General features: G+C 40.2%; 1 protein-coding gene across 22 annotated transcripts in view; it reads right to left on the reverse strand.

Moving 5' to 3' along the window:
• CC2D2B (coiled-coil and C2 domain containing 2B) overlaps positions 1-20571 on the reverse strand; it is a 194415-nt gene that overhangs the window by 93608 nt on the left and 80236 nt on the right. For all 22 annotated transcript variants that reach the window (XM_075612732.1, XM_075612733.1, XM_075612736.1 and 19 more), the window contains one exon: positions 954-1090. In XM_075612732.1, coding sequence (XP_075468847.1) covers positions 954-1090 — 137 coding nt within the window. The remainder of the gene's footprint in view (positions 1-953; positions 1091-20571) is intronic.

Raw genomic sequence — 20571 nt, forward strand, 5'->3', positions numbered from 1 at the left:
AATTGTATCTGAGGGGAGGTAGTGGTAATTGTATCTGAGGGGAGGTAGTGGTTATTGTATCTGAGGGGAGGTAGTGGTAATTGTATCTGAGGGGAGGTAGTGGTAATTGTATCTGAGGGGAGGTAGTGGTAATTGTATCTGAGGGGAGGTAGTGGTAATTGTATCTGAGGGGGTAGTGGTAATTGTATCTGAGGGGAGGTGGTGGTAATTGTATCTGAGGGGGTAGTGGTAATTGTATCTGAGGGGAGGTAGTGGTAATTGTATCTGAGGGGAGGTAGTGGTAATTGTATCTGAGGGGAGGTAGTGGTAATTGTATCTGGGGTTGGGTAGTAGTGGTGTTTGTATCTGGTGTAGGGGTGTTTGTATCTCGAGAGGGGGTGTTTGTATCTGGTGGGGGGTGTTTGTATCTGGTGGGGGGGGTTGTTTGTATCTTGTGGGGAGCTGTTTTCATCTGGTGGGGGGTGTAGTGGTGTCTATATCTGGGGGGTATAATGGTGTCTATTTGGGTGGGTAGTGATGTCTGTATTTGGGGGGGTAGTGATGTCTGTATTTGGGGGGGAGTGGTGTCTATATTTGGGGGGGTAGTTTTGTATTGGGAGGTGTATGGGGGTGCAGTTTGGGAGGGGGGAATTATATGGGTATTGGGGGGAATTGTGTGTGTGATGAGGGGAGGAGGGAGAAATGAGTGTGAAAACTGACAATTTAATGGATGCAGGAATTAATCAGAGTGAGATTGATGATGTGGCTGATGTCCAGTTCATTTGATTTTAGTCTGTCAAGCAAAGTGTATTTGTGTAGAAGGAATGTGTGTGAGAGGTTGTATGGTAGTCAGGGGGATTTGGAATATCTTAGAATATGATCACAATAGACTAGCAAATTACATAGCAACTGCAAATTGTGGTATATATTCCCTGTTCTATTTTGTGGATGTACACCACAAGTTCTACACTTACACTGGGCAACTTGAAAATGGTGTAATTTCTGCTGTCATTGTGAGCCAGGGAATGAGGACAGGGTTTCCTGGCTGCCGCTGGCTTCCCTGCTTAACAGATTCTTGTTCTTCGGCACAACCAATATCTCCTCTGGTCATCTATCGAGAAATATATTACAAGTTTGTTGCACACAAGTTTCTTATCAGCTTCAAACGTTAGTTCAACCTTGTTACGGGGTCTATGTATTAAGGCAATTTTTACGCAAAACCTGGGAATTTTCATCCTGTCCCTATGTATCAAAGTACTTTGCCCCAATTTTGCCCCGTTTTCCCCAGTTACAACTTGGGGCGTGTCAGTACTAGGGCTGAGTTATGGCCTAGGCCAGGGATGCTCAACTCCAGCCCTCAAGCCCCCCCCCCCTAGAAAAAACGAATGGCGCACAGCCAGGGAGTCAGGTGTGGAATAAAAAACCTTTTCTTTATTGCAGCATGGTAGGAGACAAATTCACCCCCTTGGGGGAAACAGACAGGGACCTCCTACGCGTTTCGGACCAACGGGTCCTTTATCAAGGAGTATGGGATGTGTACAGAGTGAGCACCTTATATACCTAATGCTTAATTAGCAAATGACTGGAATCTGTGCAAAATTGAATCACGGATCCACTGCGCATGCGTGTGACGTCATCCGGCGCGCCGCTTCAACAACCCAAAGGGTTGTGGGTAGGGACCGCCCCTAATGTCGCCCGCGCATACTCATAGCGGACCGTGAAGGAATAGAGAGAAGTTCCCTTACTCTCTGTCTTCGCTCCCGCCCCCCGTGACGTCATAGCGCTCTCCGATTGGCTGAAGTACCCCGCTGCACCACCAATACAAGTGTGAGGCAGACGAGGCTGCTCCAATCGCGCAGAGTCTCGCATGAACACACGGAGGGGAGGGAGAAGAGACACAGAGAGGAAAAGTCTATAGATACTAACAAAACGGACAAACTAAACATGAACGGATAAAAAAAATACATACTAATGTTAAATAAAGGTGCACAACCCAAATACAAATCCCACATATACAAAGACATAACACAGTGAGTACATAAATAGGATCTATAATCCATGTAAGCAAAGTGCTGTCAATATTACACATAAACACAAAACATATAAAAACAATTGAAAGATCTCCTTGATAAAGGACCCGTTGGTCCGAAACGCGTAGGAGGTCCCGGTCTGTGTCCCCCAAGGGGGTGAATTTGTCTCCTACCATGCTGCAATAAAGAAAAGGTTTTTTATTCCACACCTGACTCCCTGGCTGTGCGCCATTCGTTTTTTCTACTGGACTTATCTGGATTCTGGATCCTTCTTGGCCTGCACGCCGGCAGAGGAACCCTGGAGATGACGTGAGTGGGGCTTTTTGGTATAGACTGTTATAGTTAAGTCTGACTGTTGTCAAGTAAGTGATACTTACAAGTCTTTATTTGCCTGCCCACTCCCACTGGTGTCTCCAGGGGCAACATTATTTTGTTATTGGATGTGGTTGCTGTGGGTTTGAGCACCCCAACTCTCTATCTATCCTACCCCCCCCCCCCCTAACAGATCAGGTTTTCAGAATATCTCAGCTTCAGCACAGGTGGCTCAATTAGTCCCTGCTTCAACAGTCTTCGACTGAGCCTCTGATTGATCCACCTGTGCTGAAGCTGGGATATCCTGAAAAACTGATCTGTTGGGGGGGGCTTGAGGACTGGAGTTGAGCCCCCCCACCCCCAACCCCCTCCCATGCCTAGGCACTAGGACAGGTGTCTTTGTCCAAAATGTGCCTCTTGCCCAAACATCATGAAGTACAGTGTGTACCCTGTAGATTCATGTCTAGTGCAGTTGTATGCATGCACCAGTGCTTCAACGTGCTTGCTCCATTCGCCATTTCATTTATTTATTTCCGTCTTTTATATTATTAAAATTGTTCCTTTCTAAATAAATAAATTATAGTAGTTAAAAACCTTACAAGCCATAGTGCCTAGGGGCTACTAACACCTTAATTTGGCACTGATCAGTAGGAGGGGTTATGGAGGAGTTAGATGGTGCACATATTAAAACTACGTGTCTCCTATTCTGCGTCTCTGTGCGCCATCCATTCTGCCTTTTATTTACCCCCAAAAATCCTCCATATCTGAAGTTGTGTAAGTCTAAAATTCTGCATCAGATATTAGAAACTATTCTTATCATCTCATATGATGCCAGCCTGTTCCAAAATACAGAGCAGTGCGTCAAACCTCCCTCTTCAGATCTTGATACATAGATCTCTAAATTATTTGAATGTTGATTGACTTGATGGTCATTTACAAACATCAACATGTGGTTCATATAGCAAGATGTTGGAATATTGTTTAAAATTCTGTATGTGCTAGTCCAATGTCATTTAGTAATGGTAGTATTTACCTAGTTTGGGCCTGTAAATTAAAACCCATATATTACATACCCCATATATTGAGATGTGGAGTATTTAAGCATGCAAGCAAAACATTAGTGGGCATATTATACAAGTGCTTTTGTAACTGTCCAACTGGAGACTGCAGGAGCTCAGTTAGGTTATTTGCACTAGAAACCATAATAATCAATCTATTCTTATTCATTTCGAAAAGGCAAATTATCCAAATGTGCATTTATTGTTGGAGCTCATAACTGTAAACATACTGCCCTAGTTAAATTTCATACGCCACATTTCACAGAAAATAACATTTTGTACTTTGTGCAGCACTGAATGGACTGTTAACACTATATAAAATAAGGTAATTATACTACATACAAACCACAGATTATGCTCAAAGTAAAAAATCGGGGCCAGAGAGGATAGGGTATCGACTGTATAGAAACTCAGAACCTGCACTATTTGTCTACAGAAGATCTTGGTTTCTGTTAGAAACGCACCACAGCACAGCAAAATCCCAAACACATTATTCATAAGGTTTGTTTTAATAGCTCAATGAATTCCTCTGTTGCGTCATCTTTTTGGTGGTATCCACATCGGTGATTTTAAATATGGAGTTGAGGAGGTGACAACAAAAGAACAAGAGAAAGTAACTGAACCAGGTATTAAAAAGTATAAACGTAGAGATTGACGCTCATACAAGTGTATAGACTCACAAACTGTATTACAGCATATAGGTAGATAGGAACTTCCATAAATAATTCCAGCAATTATATAATACTAGGTTAAGGGGGGACATGAACATGGGACCTAGCGGTCAGTCAGCGCGACTACCGCAGATATGGTTTACCCTGCTTACCCCCCTTACCATATACACTTCCCTAAATAGGGACCAAGGTAACATAGAATGAGGGCTACTGCCCATTACCTTTCCATTGAGTGTATAGGAATACGAAATCCATCCTACATTTTTTATTGAGTTGTTGCACTGGTTTATATTGTTAACACCTGCTGAGTATTTTTTTATACATATTTGAATACCAGTACAATCTATTGTTCACAATGGAGACAGAGGATGGTACAGGGGACACTTTACAGGACTCTAATAATACGGACTTTGTGTTCAATTACCTTGATTATGGTGCAAGAACAAAGAAAGCACAGAGAGTGTTTGATGATAATGCAGAGGTGGAATGTGAGGACCTTTCGGATTTGCATGATTACTTCTTGAGGCTGGAAAAACTATTGATTGTTGATACAAGACTATGGTGGGACATTATCTCCCTTGAAAACTATGCAAGAGTCAAACGTATCCCTAGGGGACTCAGGATTAAGAAGTCCCCTACGTTTGGGTTTCCTAGTCAAGAGTTTGAAACTAACTGGAAAACCATTCTGAACGAATGCTCATTCAAACTTATTGATCTTATTTTAACACTCAAAAATAAGGAAAAATCAGGGGTACGAATTGAGATAAAAACCTTGCAAAGAAAATTGTCCAAATTTTCTAAAATGGAAGGCTTCAAGGAAAGTGATAAAAAACTGGCCCTGTTTGTTAAAGAGGCAGAGAAGGAGATAATGGGAAAGAAAGATGTAAAGTTCTCACGTGATAAAATGGACTATGAGAAAAAACAAGTTTACTCATGGGAAAGAATAGTACAGCCAAGAAGAGGGAGTAGGGACAAACAGTCCGGTTTCTCTACACCTGATAGATCCAGAAGCAATTCCTGGTCACAAAAATCAATTTTGAAGAAAACTTCTTCACCTAATGAAGCTCAAAATGTTGAGTCTGAGTTGTCATACTCAGATAATGCCAGTCATTCTGTTTCATTCTTTTCACAACAAGGAAGTAATTTTCCCTATCAAGAGAGACCTAAAGAGCAACGCCAGCAGGGAGCAAGGTCTCGTTATGAACAACCTACTGGGTCATCAGAGGCCTATGATGAGGGTCCCTCAACGAGCTATTCGTCAAAAAACGAAAAGCGACGAGAAGGGGGAAGAGGAAATCAGGGAAAAGGAGCACCACACAAACGGAAAAAGAACTTTTGAATGGTGTCATCAATTTATCAAATGTTGAACTTTCCTCAGATGAACTTTCTCTCTTAACTAAAGGGTTAAAGTTCGCACCAGAGTGTAAATTCAATATTTTTGACACTGTAATTGATTTACATAAATTTATTCGAAAATGCACCTTAAAAAAGTTCTAAGACGCTAGAAGTTCTAATACCAGTGTTTCACATACTTTGAATGTTGAGGATGCTGTTAACCCCTGTTTATCCTTTAAGGAACACTGTACCATCCAAGACTTGGAAGAACTAGGGGGTGATCCGGTGGATGAGTTCAACCCAGATAACTTCTTGGGGAGAAGACCATCGGGTCTCAAGAAAAGGTCTCTGTTTTTTCCCAGTTTCATGAAAGGGAAATACCTATCTACTTTTGAGAGTCTAGTGGAGAGGGACCTCATGCTTCTAGAAAAGGGCTTCACTTTTGATACCCCGCGTTATACGCATTATAAAGATAATCTCACTAGAGGTGAAAGTATTGCACTAGATGAACTTAAGAAGAACAAAAACTTGATCATTAAAAATGCGGACAAGGGGGGAGCAGTGGTGGTGCAGCATAGGGATGACTATCACAGGGAGGCTCTAAGACAGCTCTGTGATACTTGCTCCTATGCTGCACTAACAACAGACCCCACTAAGAGATTTCAGGGGGAACTAAAATCACTTATTGATGAAGGGACTATGTTATTTGTTCTTGATGAGAACGAGAGAGAGTTCTTATTTAATGCTACCCCGACTGTTGCAGTGTTTCACCATCTCCCGAAGATTCATAAAACTTTGATACACCCTCCGGGGAGGCCTATAATATCCAGTATTGGATCTTTGGGAGATGGTGTCTCACGCTATGTCGACCGGTTTCTACAACCGATTGTGAAGTCTCTACCCTCTTTCATACTTGATAGTGGAGACCTCCTGACATATATTGATCACATTGTATGGAAACCTAATATGATCTGGGTTACTCTGGACGTGACGTCCTTGTACACAATGATTACACATGAGCATGGATTATCAGCTGTTGGTCATTTTCTTTCCCGCACAGATATGTCACCAGCACAGACAACATTTTTATTAGATTCTATTCACTTTTTATTAACGCACAATTATTTTTTGTTTGATGGGGTTCACTATCTCCAAACACGTGGTACAGCCATGGGAACGAGCTTCGCTCCCAGTTACGCCAACCTCTTCATGGGGTGGTGAGAGTCTGTCCACGTGTTTGGAGATGGGAACAAATTTAGGGAGCACATTTTCTTTTACAAACGTTTTATCGACGATCTCATTTTCATTTGGGAGGGTGATGTCACTTCACTTTTATCTTTTATTAACACTTTAAATATCAATATTTACAACCTCAATTTCACGTACACATATAATCACCATCACATTCACTATTTAGATTTATACTTATACATTGATATGAATTTATCTATTCAATCCGACATTTATCGCAAATCTAATTCACGGAATACTTTCCTACGTGCCAACAGCTGTCATCCAGGGCCCCTCCTGAAAGGTATCCCGAAGGGCCAATTCATTCGCCTACGGCGCAATTGTTCCAATGAGGAAGACTATAATGAACGTGTAAAAGAAATGTTTGATCGTTTTGTGCAACGGGGCTACAAACCAGATGATTTAAATAGGGCAATTGAGGAGGTCTCATCTACCAATAGATCAGAACTATTCCACCGCTCAAAGAGAGGCTTAAGATTTAATGATACACCCCTGTTTATTACCTCATTTAGCTCTCAAGCTGAACAAGTCAGATATATCCTTAAAAAACATTGGTCGGTACTCTCCCTGGACCCTACATTAAAACAATATGTTACTGGAGGTCCTAATATTGTTTATAGGAAGGCCAAGACGGTTGCGAATTCTCTGACCCCAAGTCTCTTCTCCTCACAAACGACACATTGTAATACAGTTCCTAATGGTTCTTTCCCTTGTGGGAATTGCAAAATCTGTGGCTATATCAATAAATCAAACAAATGTTTATCCAGTCAAACTGGAAAATCTCATGCCACTAGATCATTTATCAACTGCAAATCCACATATATTGTCTACCTCATCACTTGCGGGTGCGGCAGCCAATATGTTGGAAGAACCATTAGGAACCTTAAAGTGCGAATAATGGAGCATATCCGATTGATCTCCAAAGGGAACCTGGACCATCCTGTCCCTAAACACTTCACCAACTGCAGCAAAGGTGGACTAAAAAACTTTAAATTTCAAGGTATTGAGTCCATTCAGATGTCACCCAGAGGGGGTGATAGAGTTAAAAAGCTTGATCAACGTGAGGCATTCTGGATCTTCACATTAAGAACCAGGGTGCCTCACGGTATGAATATCGATTGGGACCTTTCCCACTTTCTATAGTGGAGGAGGGTCCTTTATGATGCCACTATTCATTTATTAATTGTTTAGAATATTAGAATATAAGTATACTTTTTGACAATAAAATTGTTCTATGTCCTTCTGTGCCATCAATATATGGGTTATGAATAAGAGAAAATCAATATATACACATTTGAAAAAATTCTCAATAATCAACTCTTTTAATGATTTAGGGCCTCATGCAGTAAGCGACGATTATGTGAAATCGGCAAGCTTATCGATTAGTCATGTTATTGGCGTTTTTCCCTCTCCGTATGCAGTAAGTGCCGAATACATTCAAAATCAACCAGAAAACAAATCCGCCCACTCTCACGATGATGAGCCGATCACACACAGGTGTATCGGCGTGCGTGGCGGGGTGCTGTTAGGTTGCACAATCACAAATCTTGCTGAATCAGGCGAAACAAGCATGTTTTTGATTGCGCGCCATATTTAAAGGCAACGTGTACTGCTAATCATTCTCTGTGTTGTTGGGAGTGAGAGAGAGAGAGAGACGCACAGAGCTGGACGATTGAAGATTTGCATATTGACTGAGAGACTTGTTGTGTATTGGGTGAGCTTTGTCCTTTGTTGTTTTGTTTACATCTTTGTCTTGTTTTATATGTGGAAGTGGGTCGTGTGATTGCCTGTACATTTCTTGTCTGTTTTTTGTGAGTGCTGGAAGTATGCCCGCAAAGCGTGGGAAGAGTGATGCTGGTGGGAGTGGGAGTGCTACTCGTGCGAGTACGCGTCGGAGTGAACGTTCTGTTCAGGGGAGTGATGTTGCTGGTGCACCGAGTGGTGTTGCTGGGAGTGGGAGTGCTGTTGTTGGGAGTGGGAGTGCTGGTGCTGCGAGTGGTGTTGCTGGGAGTGGGAGTGCTGTTGTTGGGAGTGGGAGTGCTGGTGCTGGGAGTGGGAGTGCTGTTGCTGTGAGTGGGAGTGCTGGTGCTGGGAGTGCTGGTGCTAGGAGTGTGAGTGCTGGTGCTAGGAGTGTGAGTGCTGGTGCTAGGAGTGTGAGTGCTGGTGCTAGGAGTGGGAGTGCTGGTGCTGGGAGTGCTGCTGGTGGCGCAGTTGCTGATGGGGTGTCTGGTGGTGGCGTGCTTGCTGGTGGCCAGCTTTTGGAGGCTCTTCCATTGGAAGAAGGAGAGTCCAGTCAGCACCAGCCAAGCTCTGACCCTAAACCTGCTCGGAAAAAACGTGTGGAGAAGCCACGTAATCCTCGCTTCAATGACCAGGAAAATAGGGCTCTTGTCACTGGCATTCTGGAGCACTATGACAGTCTCTATGGACATTTAGTAGGTAAGTGTAACTTTACATTTATTATTCAAATACATGTGATCCTAGGTCATCTGAGTTTTGTTCATATGCAAATATGGGTACACAATATCTTTCTATGTTCATTAGTGTGGAAACACAGCTTTTTATCATGCCTTACAAGGACAAATAAACACAGGCGGTCAATTTGCCAGAACTGCATACAATATGAATGCAACCTTGCTTACATGTATAGGTTTAGTAGTGAATGCTCATGTGCTTCACATATTACACATAAAACAGCATGTTTGCTATCTCTTGGAACAGCTAGCAGTGTAGGAAACTGGTGCTTAAATTATTATTAATTTACCTCATATCTTTTATATGTTTTTCAAGGGCGGACAAGTGCAGCAAGCAAAAAAGAAATGTGGGACACAATAGTCATTGGTGTCAATGCCTGTGGGAATAGTGTCAGGGACAAGTATCATTGTCGGAAAAGATTTGATGATATTAGGTCCAAATTGAAAAAGAAAATACAAGACCAACGCGTGCATGCTACTGGCACTGGAGGTGGGCCCACACCACAACGTCTCATATTGACTCCATTGGAGGAGCTGCTTCGGCCAAAATTACTTACCGTCGTCGTGGAAGGCTTGGCTGGTGACCGTGACATTGGAATTTATCCGTCACAATTTCCAGCAGGTGATAAATATTACTGTACTAGGCGTGTCGTTGCTTACAGTTATTTTGCATATTTACACTGCTTTTTATACTGTCTTCACAATATAAGCATACCTGCATCTATATATGTATATGTCTGATTCTGTATATATATATCTCAAAATATACATATATGTAGTAGTCCTACTAAAAGCAGTAACTAATATAGCACGTGCCATTGCGTGCTCATTTACATGTGAATTCCCAAAATGCATAGCTGCAGTGGAAGCAATTGATGGTGGGCGAAGATGGGGAACAACAGGGTAGTACACATGTGTAACACATGTTCATGAGAAATTATTAGTAGCTACAGGTACAGAACAGAAATATGTATCATATTATTGTGTATTTTATTGATTTTACTCCGACAAACATGACATTACTGCCTATTTTAAGCATGCATCAAAGAAATTGCATGTAACGGCCTACAAACATCACTGGCACTAACACATCTATAGTTGCTTATGAAAAGGTCCATTTTTGCTTTATGTCATATACAGACAGCATAATGAGGCACACGTATCATATGTTATGTCATTGTTTTCATAACTTAAACACTGCAGATGACTACTTAGCTCATCTACCATTGTGTTAAAGCAGCTGCAATTAATATCTCATCACAGCATACACTTCAACAGAGGGGGTGGGGTTCAGCACACACACTAATTACAGCCTCATTTCACGGTCAACTTAGTTCACACCATTTGCACCTGTTTCAAGTCATTGAAAGGTGTGGCTGATTAGGCTTTTTGGGGAAGGGAATACCTTTCTTACAACCTGAATAGCACAACTGAAGTTAATCACACTCATTTGAAAGCTTAACTCTAGCTACTAAATGCCCCAACAACTCATTACTTATCAAAGCGTACGTCACACATTAGTTCACTCATATCTATAGTTGAACTACTATGAAAGACACATTATCACACACTGCATGTGTTGTCTTGTTGAGTCACAGCCACATTCAGGTGTGCCACATCTTCGATTAATGTACCACACATATCCTCTACCAAAAACAACACTTTTTGCAATATGACCACCTTCATGATAACCATTGTGAATGGTCATCTCATGATAGTTATGTACATTATGATACTGATATCACTACACAACATATGATTTTTATGTACTCATTTAATCTATTTATCCTCACGCATTACTGCAGAAACATAGTATGTTGTATGTTAGGGAACTCAAAAATTCTAAGTACACAGGCATGTACAGTGTTATTACAACTATTTATGTTCACTTTCACACACATTTTCGGTTAAGGAACTGATGTTGTTAGTTAATCATAAATACAGAACATACAATAAGTGTTTGTTCAATATTTACACATGTAAATGTAAAACTTATGTTATTGTTATATATAGTTGCCCCTGGAGGACATGTGTCACCTGAGATGGAACAAGTGTCTTCCCTGGGTCAGCCAGCTCAACACTACTAGAAGGTGAGTGTATCATTTGCTGGCCATATAATATGTGCTCTTCTATATGTTATGTTGTCATGTTCATTATTTGTTTTGCACATCTTCTTTAAATAGGATTACTTAGTGTCAGTGAAAATTAAGTGTAAGGCAACATGTATTGTGTTAGTGATGTGAACTATCATGTAGGACTTCTGAGTTTAGAGCAACTTTTCATTCATTCATATTTCATACTGAGTCCAAACATTATTCGTAAGTCAAGGTAGTTTTTAATGAGGTTATAAAACGTATGCTAACATGTTAGGTGTTACTTAGGACACAGTACAATTACATAGTAACACAGCATACATTAACATGCCATTTAATAATGTGTACATTTCTTTTTAGAACATCATGGTGATGAGGATGATGAGTATGATGAGGATGACGCCACAGAAGAGACTGAAATACAATCATGTGACCATGAAGAGGTGCCAATAGAAACTGTTGTACCGCCAAATCGTCCATCAACTTCCACATACGATGCAATTGTAGCTTCAGAGGGAAAAATAGTGGACGCAGAAAATCGTCGCCATTCAGACATGATGACAGTGCTGGAAAGGATGATTGGACTGCAGGAAGAAACAGTATCACAATTGGCACATCTCCACAGAGTCTTCATTGAAGTGCCTAAACAGTTGCAAAAAATCAACACCTCATTCGAAGCATTAGTTGTTCAGCAAACACAAGCTAATTACTGGAGAATGACTAATGTACCACAATTCAACACCTCCCAGCCAGGATCTGTTCATGCAGGTCAGTTTTCACCACATTCATCTGATATTCATTCACCAGGCCCAAATGTTACCGGTCAAGTAGCAGACATTGCTGTGCAGGTTCCTGATGACATCCTACCGCTGCCATCTGTACAAATTCAGCAGCAGACACCTACAAAGGAGGCGACAAAAACAAAACAAGACACACATGAAACAGACCAACCATCACTTGTGCAGTGTCTACCAACTTGCTCACATGTGTCACTGGGCACAAGCCCTGTCCGTGAACAGTCACTACCCAAAAGCCCTGTAGGTGAGTCGCTGCCCAAAAGCCCTGTAGGTGAATCGCTGCCCAAAAGCCCTGTAGGTGAGTCGCTGCCCAAAAGCCCTGTAGGTGAATCGCTGCCCAAAAGCCCTGTAGGTGAATCGCTGCCCAAAAGCCCTGTAGGTGAATCGCTGCCCAAAAGCCCTGTAGGTGAATCGCTGCCCAAAAGCCCTGTAGGTGAGTCACTGGCCACAAGCCCTGTAGGTGAGTCACTGGCCACAAGCCCCGTAGGTGAACAGTCACTGGCCACAAGCCCTGCCCGTGAAGTGCCAGAGGCCACTCAAAGTGGCTCTGTTGTGCCTAAAGTTGGTGGCAAAAGAAAAAGGAAAATTCAAGAGACAACAAGCAGGCCTGTTACTCGCTCGCAAAAGGAACAAAAAAAATAAATGTTATAATTCAGAAAATATGTCTTTGGCCTTGTTTTGTTGACTTCAGATTATCTAATTACTATTGTATGTATGCTGAAGACTGTGTTGTTTCCAAACTTTCAACTATGTTCTTGTACACGTGAAGTTTTGGAAATGTTAACACTCATAATTAATTGTGTTATAAATATTTATGTTGTAATCGTCTGTTCAGTAATGGTCCACCAGGAGCCAGTTGCTAAGTTTAGAGAAGCTGCCATTGACTTTGCAGCAAAACATTGCATTTGGGTGTGTTAATTGATGTAAGAATTGCATATGCATATTAGTCACATGCAATTATTAAAACACCTAAGTAAGTGCAAACATCTTTCTTGTACGTGTACAGCAGGATTATGTGTAAATTATTACTTACCTTTGCCTTGCTTGGCCATTGTAATTTTGTCCTTTAATCAGTTGTGTGTTCGTTTCTATAACATCTCAGAATGTATAATAATATATATATACACACACACACACACACACACACACTGAGTGAGTGTGAGTGTGAGTGTGTGAGTGTGTATATATATATGTATATGTGTGTGTATATATATATATATATATATATATATATATATATATATATATATATATATATATATATATATATATATATATATATAGTACTATATAAACTGGTATACACAAACTAATACACTTCATGCTTCCTTGTGAAAACACTATTTTAATAATACAGGCCTAATGTTTGAGAAATATCCTAAGTATGAGACTCTAACAGTATTGTGCTTAAACAAATGTTTATTACTTAATTCAATCATGTTTCTCACCATTTAAATAGGTTTCATACAAGGTATACTTAATGCCATCAATGTTGTGTGTACTCCTGCAAAATAAAAAAAAATAAAATATTATATATAAATATATATATATTTTTATAAGAGATATATTTATATATATATATATATATATATATATATATATATATATATATATATATATATATATATATATATATATATATATATATATATATATATATATATATATATATATATATATATATATATATATATATATATATATATACACACGTATTTAAACTCATGCAGACAGGGAGTTAACCAGACTTTCACATACACACAGAAATGTAAGCGGGGAAAAAACATTTCTTTTTGCAGGTGTGTTTTTACTGATATGCCTGGCTAAGAAATATTTTCACACACTGGTCTTTGTTAGTTTTCAAAAAAACACTATGTGAACGCATTCACAGTCTAGGGATGTTTTTCACAAACGAGATAAAAGAAGGAGAAATGTTTCTCCCACAGTCCCATATCACGAACCACAACTGTTAACCCAATTAGACAAACAAATCCAATTGGCGTTTGAAATAAGGAGTCAAAGTAGTTACTTTTGTTGACCTTGACAAGGAAAAACAGGAGTTTGTTAGCCATTCAGCACATTCATTTTGATGAGCAAATAACACAGACCTGCACACAGCTTTTGTGCTACTCAGACATGGCTGATGAATTCGTTAACAATATTAATCCCCTTTTAGGGTATAAGTACATGATCTGTGAAGCCATCTTGAACAGTCGCGGACAGAAAGCAAGCACACGCCAAATCGATGATTTCATTCGAGCAAAATATCCTTATTACCAAGACCGTAAGCATGCACGGAATTTTAATTCCTCAATAAGATTCACTTTATCAAGTAATGACTTTTTTGAACGTGACCAGGATAAGCTACAACACACCTATGGTTTCTGGAAGATTGCCCCGGAAAAACAATTTATCCTGAAAGACGGCACTTATATTGTCGTGAAAGGCATATTTATTCCTAATGGCAATAGCAATGTATCCGCTACTACTGATCCGTTTGAATCGATACGTGCTGCAATATCTGCAGCCTCCATTCCTGAAACCCACATTGTACAAGAACAAAAGTACTATGATTATGTACCAAGCCTTTCAGCTGAAAATGCATTGGAATGGGAACCGGAAGAAATGAACCTACCTCCCGACCAATTATTTGAAGAAAGCAGTGGCGATTCCTATGAGCGCATCCTGGAGGAGATATGTGCCATACTGGATTCAGCGGTTGGGTTAAGCGTGGATGAAAATGGCTTGCATTTCTGGAGCGACCAGTTGCAGCCAGGCGAAGAGTTAATTCTAGAAGAATGGTAAATATAACAATCGTTATGCGTTGACTCTGCGTTTAAATTTTTTTTTTTTTTGTAACCACCATTTTCACTTTCAATGCGTGGATACAGCGTAACATTGCAGACTGCATAACATGTAGCGATCACAAACAAATTGTTTCCTAATACAATATAGTAGGACCTGAAAGAGTAGTACACATTGCTGACGGAATAAATATACGTACTTTCCTATCCCTTTAAACATATTAGCAACATTTTACCATTACTCTAACACATACCTGTTTTGTTATCATGCAACATCTACAACATTGAAAACCGGGTCCACCACGTATGACGTGGGACCCTTGTCATGGGCCAAGGCGTCCTTAAAAAGGATTAGTGATGTAAGTCCCGCCCCCAAGCGACGTGCGCGCCTCAAAGCCTATTGGCTGTCATGTTTTGTTATAGTAACGGTAACTGCAGTGTGTGATGCGTGCGGCTCAGTGTTTGTAGGCGTACCCTGGGCGTTAGCCGAATGTTAATTGAGTGGGAGGAGTGTTAGCGTGCGTTTCACGCTGGCTTAACATGACGTCACACGTATTGCATTTGCGCATTGTGTTATCGGCCGTGCTTTCTGTTCAAACACGTCTGTTTAAAAAGAATACAGATGTACTCGTTTAGAACGAATGTAGTTTCGTCTTCATTGTATTTGAAATAAAGATGTTATGTTTACTGGTATTTTCAACATGTATTGAACGCACAACGTACGCTTTGTTTTGCGCATGCGCTAACAGTTAGTGGAGCCAAGCGTGAAGTGCGTGCGCACACAAAGATGTGCGCGCACATCTTTCAGTATACAGGCAACGTTCACTTCTTATACATAGTTATGCCTGCTACAAATTTAAAGAAACATTACATACTGATGAACAGTTTTACTTCTAACATATAAGTGAGTGACGTGTGTATCTACACAATCATATAGAGCTGCGTAACGCGTTGTCACGGATGCATATCTAGTAAGGTGCCATCTTTGACCATCATGTGTTTGCTGTATTTCAGAGATGTCGGGGAAGATACAATCGGATCAATGTATGATTTCAGAAGAGTCTACCTTTATATGAGATGATTGTGAGGAGGAGCCACCGACTACTATACTACATATGGAACTAATTTTATATTGCTTGCAGCGCTTATTAACAAACAATTAAAAATGTGATACCCTTATGCCTATATTGCATAAGCACTTAATTAACATAATGATGTTGCAAAAGAGTGCCTCATGAATTTTTATTGAGTGTTCTTTAATGACTACTAACATTTTATGACATGGTGTGTTTTATATATAACAACCATTCCCACTCTGCTAACACATTTGTGTATTCTAATATGTAATGGAACGTATGACTGTCGAAACTATGTAACAATAATAATAATAATATGAGCATGTTCATGTATAGGGCTGCTAGTTGTACGCAGCGATTTACAGACACATGTTTCAGCCTGAGGTCCCTGGCCCGTGGAACGTACAAATGTTTTTTTTCCGCATGAGGCACAGGGAGATAAAGTGACTTGGCCAAGGTCACAAGGAGCCCACACCGGGAATTGAACCAGACTCCCCTGCTTCAAACTATCAGTGCCAGTGTGTGTCTTTACTCAGTGAGCCACTCCTTCTCCCAATGTAAAGGACACTTACAACCAAGTAGCCATTTATTTTTAAAATCTCTTGTTACATGGGTATGTAGATAAAATGGTTTGGGACTGTAGCAAATAATGTTACTGGCCAGATGTTATGGTCCCCTCCAATGCATGATGTTCTGAATATGACATCACCATCATGTTATGAAGTACGTTTCTGTGTATATTTCATTAACCTAACTAACTATAGTTTACTGTGTTTATTAATCGTTTAGAAATACATAGTATAGTCAATATGATGATATAAGCTACCATAATAAAGCTGGTGTTATCATTTGTCGGTGTTATACATGGATCCTACACCAATTGATAGAGACACAAACAGTTGTCTTAAAAAGTGTGTCTATGCTAGTGATGAATGTGCTCCCGTAAGTAAACAAATAAGTACAGTTATCCCCTTTTCTCCAACCACCTCTATATTACATTAATGGAAATTATAAGGAAACATACATAAAATGTGATGAAATGGGAGTAATCATTTTGTAATACAATGCACATGAAAGCTCAAGAGTAGCTAAATGCATATACATGATACAGAAAGTACATATATGTAACATTTGTGTTTAAACCAATATGTTGGGTTTTTAGTTCCAATAATTATAGGAAGATTGAGGTAGCCACATCTTATGAGAGATGTCAGCAAATATACATACCATGATCAGTCATACTGGAGATATACCTATAATGCAAAGGAACAATATATAAATTGCAAACATTGACATGCCATCTTCAGTACCGTAAACAACACAGCAAAGTGTGTATTTGGTGTTAAATGTACAACACCATGTATATTTCATGACATTCAAAATGTAAATCAGCCTGGTGTACACATCATATGGATGTACATGTTACACTGCACCAATAACATTGTATGTAAGCATACTAGAAGCATGAATGATTATGGGCATAATATGTGTTTTGTCTTAGCATAAGGAATAACACAATGCTAAAATATTATTGCTTTGTTACCCAAGTTGTATTCACATACACACAACTAAAGTACAATTGAAGAGGGATTATATAACCTGTGCAACAATAACATACCGGTGCCACATCCCTTTGTGCACACAGCAGAGAAAAGAAAGGTGTGCAACCCATATTCATCTGTGTCCTAACAGAAGGTTATATAAAGAAACATTATTGTTAATATAACATAATTAAACTATAAAAGTAGTACTAGGAACATATGAGTTTGTACTTACAAGAAAAAAATGAATTGATGAGATTCTGTCGTGTCTGCCCACCACTGGCTGTTTGTTCATTTTCAGCAGCTACATGGGTGGGATGCTCGTCTACCAAAGCCTCAGCTAGGTCTGACTGTACATTGTGCCTGAGTGCAACATTGTGCAAAATGCAACAGGCAAGGATAATATCAGACACTTTTTGAGGCTTGTATAGAAGAGCCCCACCAGTTCTGTCCAGACACCTAAACCTGGTCTTGAGTAGGCCAAATGTCCTCTCTATAACAGATCTTGTAGATATATGGGCTGCATTGTACCTGTCCTCTGCTTCAGTTTGAGGGTTTAGCACCGGAGTCAAGAGCCACGGCCTAATTCCGTATCCTGAGTCACCTATAATGAATGGAGCACACATAAGCTGACATTAGTGATCAAATTGTACAATGCCAACATTCCTAAATCAACATGTGTTTTGTGTTAGAACATGTAAATATGTACTCACCCAGCAGCCAACCAGGTTCAAAATGTCCCTCTTCGAACGCATGGAAGACTGAAGAGTTCCTCAGGATAGAGGAATCGTGACTGGAACCAGGGAACTTGGGTACCACATGCATTATCCTCATCGTGGCATCACATACCACCTGTACATTGAGTGAATGGTAGTGCTTCCGATTGCGGTACACATGCTCACTCTGACTAGGTGCAATCAAAGCAACATGTGTGCAATCGATTGCACCCAGCACAGATGGTATCCCTGCTATATTATAAAAGCCAGTCCTGACTTCCAGCCACTCTGTCGCCTCTGTAGGAAAATGAATATAATTCCTAGCGCGTCTATTGAGTGCATAGAGAAACTGGGTCAAGGCCCGCGAGAATGTAGATTGCGAGACCCCGCCCACTATGCCCACAGTTGTCTGGTATGACGCGGAAGCAAGATAATGTAATGAGCACAGCATTTTAACAAGCCCAGGGACTGCACGACCTCTGGCTGTGAAAAAATCTAAATCCCCCCTTATCTCCTGATAAAGAGCTAAGATTGCTGCTGAACTCAAACGATAGCGACTTACAATCTCCTCCTCACTCATCCCATCTAACAGGGTTCTCTCCCTGTACAGACGCGGACGAGGCACAAGTTGTCTCCTCTGTCTTCTCCTCTGATCTCCTGTCCCTCTACCTGTCCCTCGGCCTGTCCCTCTCCCTGTCCCTGTCGTATCCGCGTCACTGTCACTGTCCCTCGGTGTGTCCCTACCTTGCCCTATATCATTCTCTTGATCAGCAAGCATGTCATAGAAAAGAATGTTCCTGCGTCTCCTAAACATTCGCAACATTTTGAAATGAGTAGCTGTGAATGAGCAGGTAATGTGCGTCCTTTAAATAGGTATGTGATGATGTCAGGTGACATAGTAAAATGCAAGGTGTTACATTAACATAATAAAGTACTTCCGTGGCAAGCTGTGTGCACTTGTTGTTCTAAGTATTTGTTGTGTGTATTCTGCAGGGAATGATGATATTTGGCAATGATGTGACGTGAAGCTTTGTACAAAGATTGCTTGCAAATAAATAGTTGCATGTGCAATGCATGTAACACTTGTGAACGCAAGAGTCAGTCATGTAATGAGACAAAAAGGCTGAGATTGACGTGGGAAAAGTTTTGTGTAACATGTGTAATTATCCATGTTATTGTGACATGTTGGCAACAATGAATAGTCGTGTGCATATGCATGCATTTGTGTAAGGAGGATAGTTGGTATAGAATGAGTTTACAAGGTGTCCCAATGATGAATTACTGTACATGTGTGTATAAGTTAGGTTGAAGTGCTTGTAATGCAACGGTTACAATGTAAACATGCAATGTGATTGAGCGTCCAATAAGTGACGTCATGAAAATAGGGAGGACCCAAAAGTATATGTAAACATGAGAAGACAGATGTACATGAACGTTTAAAGATGCGTGTCACATTACAAGCATTGTGTAATGTAAAGGAAGATGAATATACTGTGTATGTGTGACATGTGTGACATGTGTAACATCATGTAAATAATTGTCGCTGAGTTGAGTAAAATGTGTGCTATGATGTGAGGTTCTCCTTTAAGAGTGTAGTATAGTATTTTCCCTTGCCACATCATCACATGATGAGTAATGTGACCCGCAAATGCTGAAAACATGTAAAAGTCGAATGTTATGCAAATAAGACACATCAGCTGTGACACAATGCAGGGAATGCCCCCACACTGTCATGCAAATCCCCCTTGTATTGTGAGCAATGAAACGTAAACAGTACTATACTGTTATACGTCCCCGCTCCATTGACTTCCATTGATGTACAGAAGATTTTTTTTTTCTAAGTGCCGTTCCGGCAGCCTTAGCGATCGTTCTCCCGTCCAAACTGCCAACTTTAGTTGGCGGGAGAAATCGGCCATAACATCTCAATTTCGTAGTGCCGATCAGCCCCGATAAGCTGTTTTTTTTTGTTGAATCCAGCCGATTTAAAAAAGTGGCGATCAGTGTCGAAAACAGGCTTATCGGCAGGCGACTGGCCATAACCAAATTATCGGCTCCGAAACCTGGCGATATGAAGCACTTATCGGCGCTTACTGAATCTCAAACCCAATTTTGGCTATAACATGGCCATATTTCCCTTATCAACGCTTACTGCATGAGGCCCTAAGTGTTTCTATTCCCCCATATAAAATCCAATGATACAGCCAATCACATAGATTCAGTCTATACTCTGACTACATAATTCAAGTGTATGGATAAAGTTAGTGCTTGATACAAATAATCATATTATAGTATTTTTGTATAAACTTATCTACTTAGATTAGAATATAATCTTCTAAAATGATCGTAGTCTAAATGTAGTTTTGTGACTGTTTAAAATATCTTCTCTCTTTTTATTTTTATTTTATCAAAGGTTATTCAATGTGATTAGCATTTG

Source organism: Ascaphus truei, chromosome 8 (genome assembly GCF_040206685.1).
Source record: "Ascaphus truei isolate aAscTru1 chromosome 8, aAscTru1.hap1, whole genome shotgun sequence".
Lineage (NCBI taxonomy): Eukaryota > Metazoa > Chordata > Amphibia > Anura > Ascaphidae > Ascaphus > Ascaphus truei.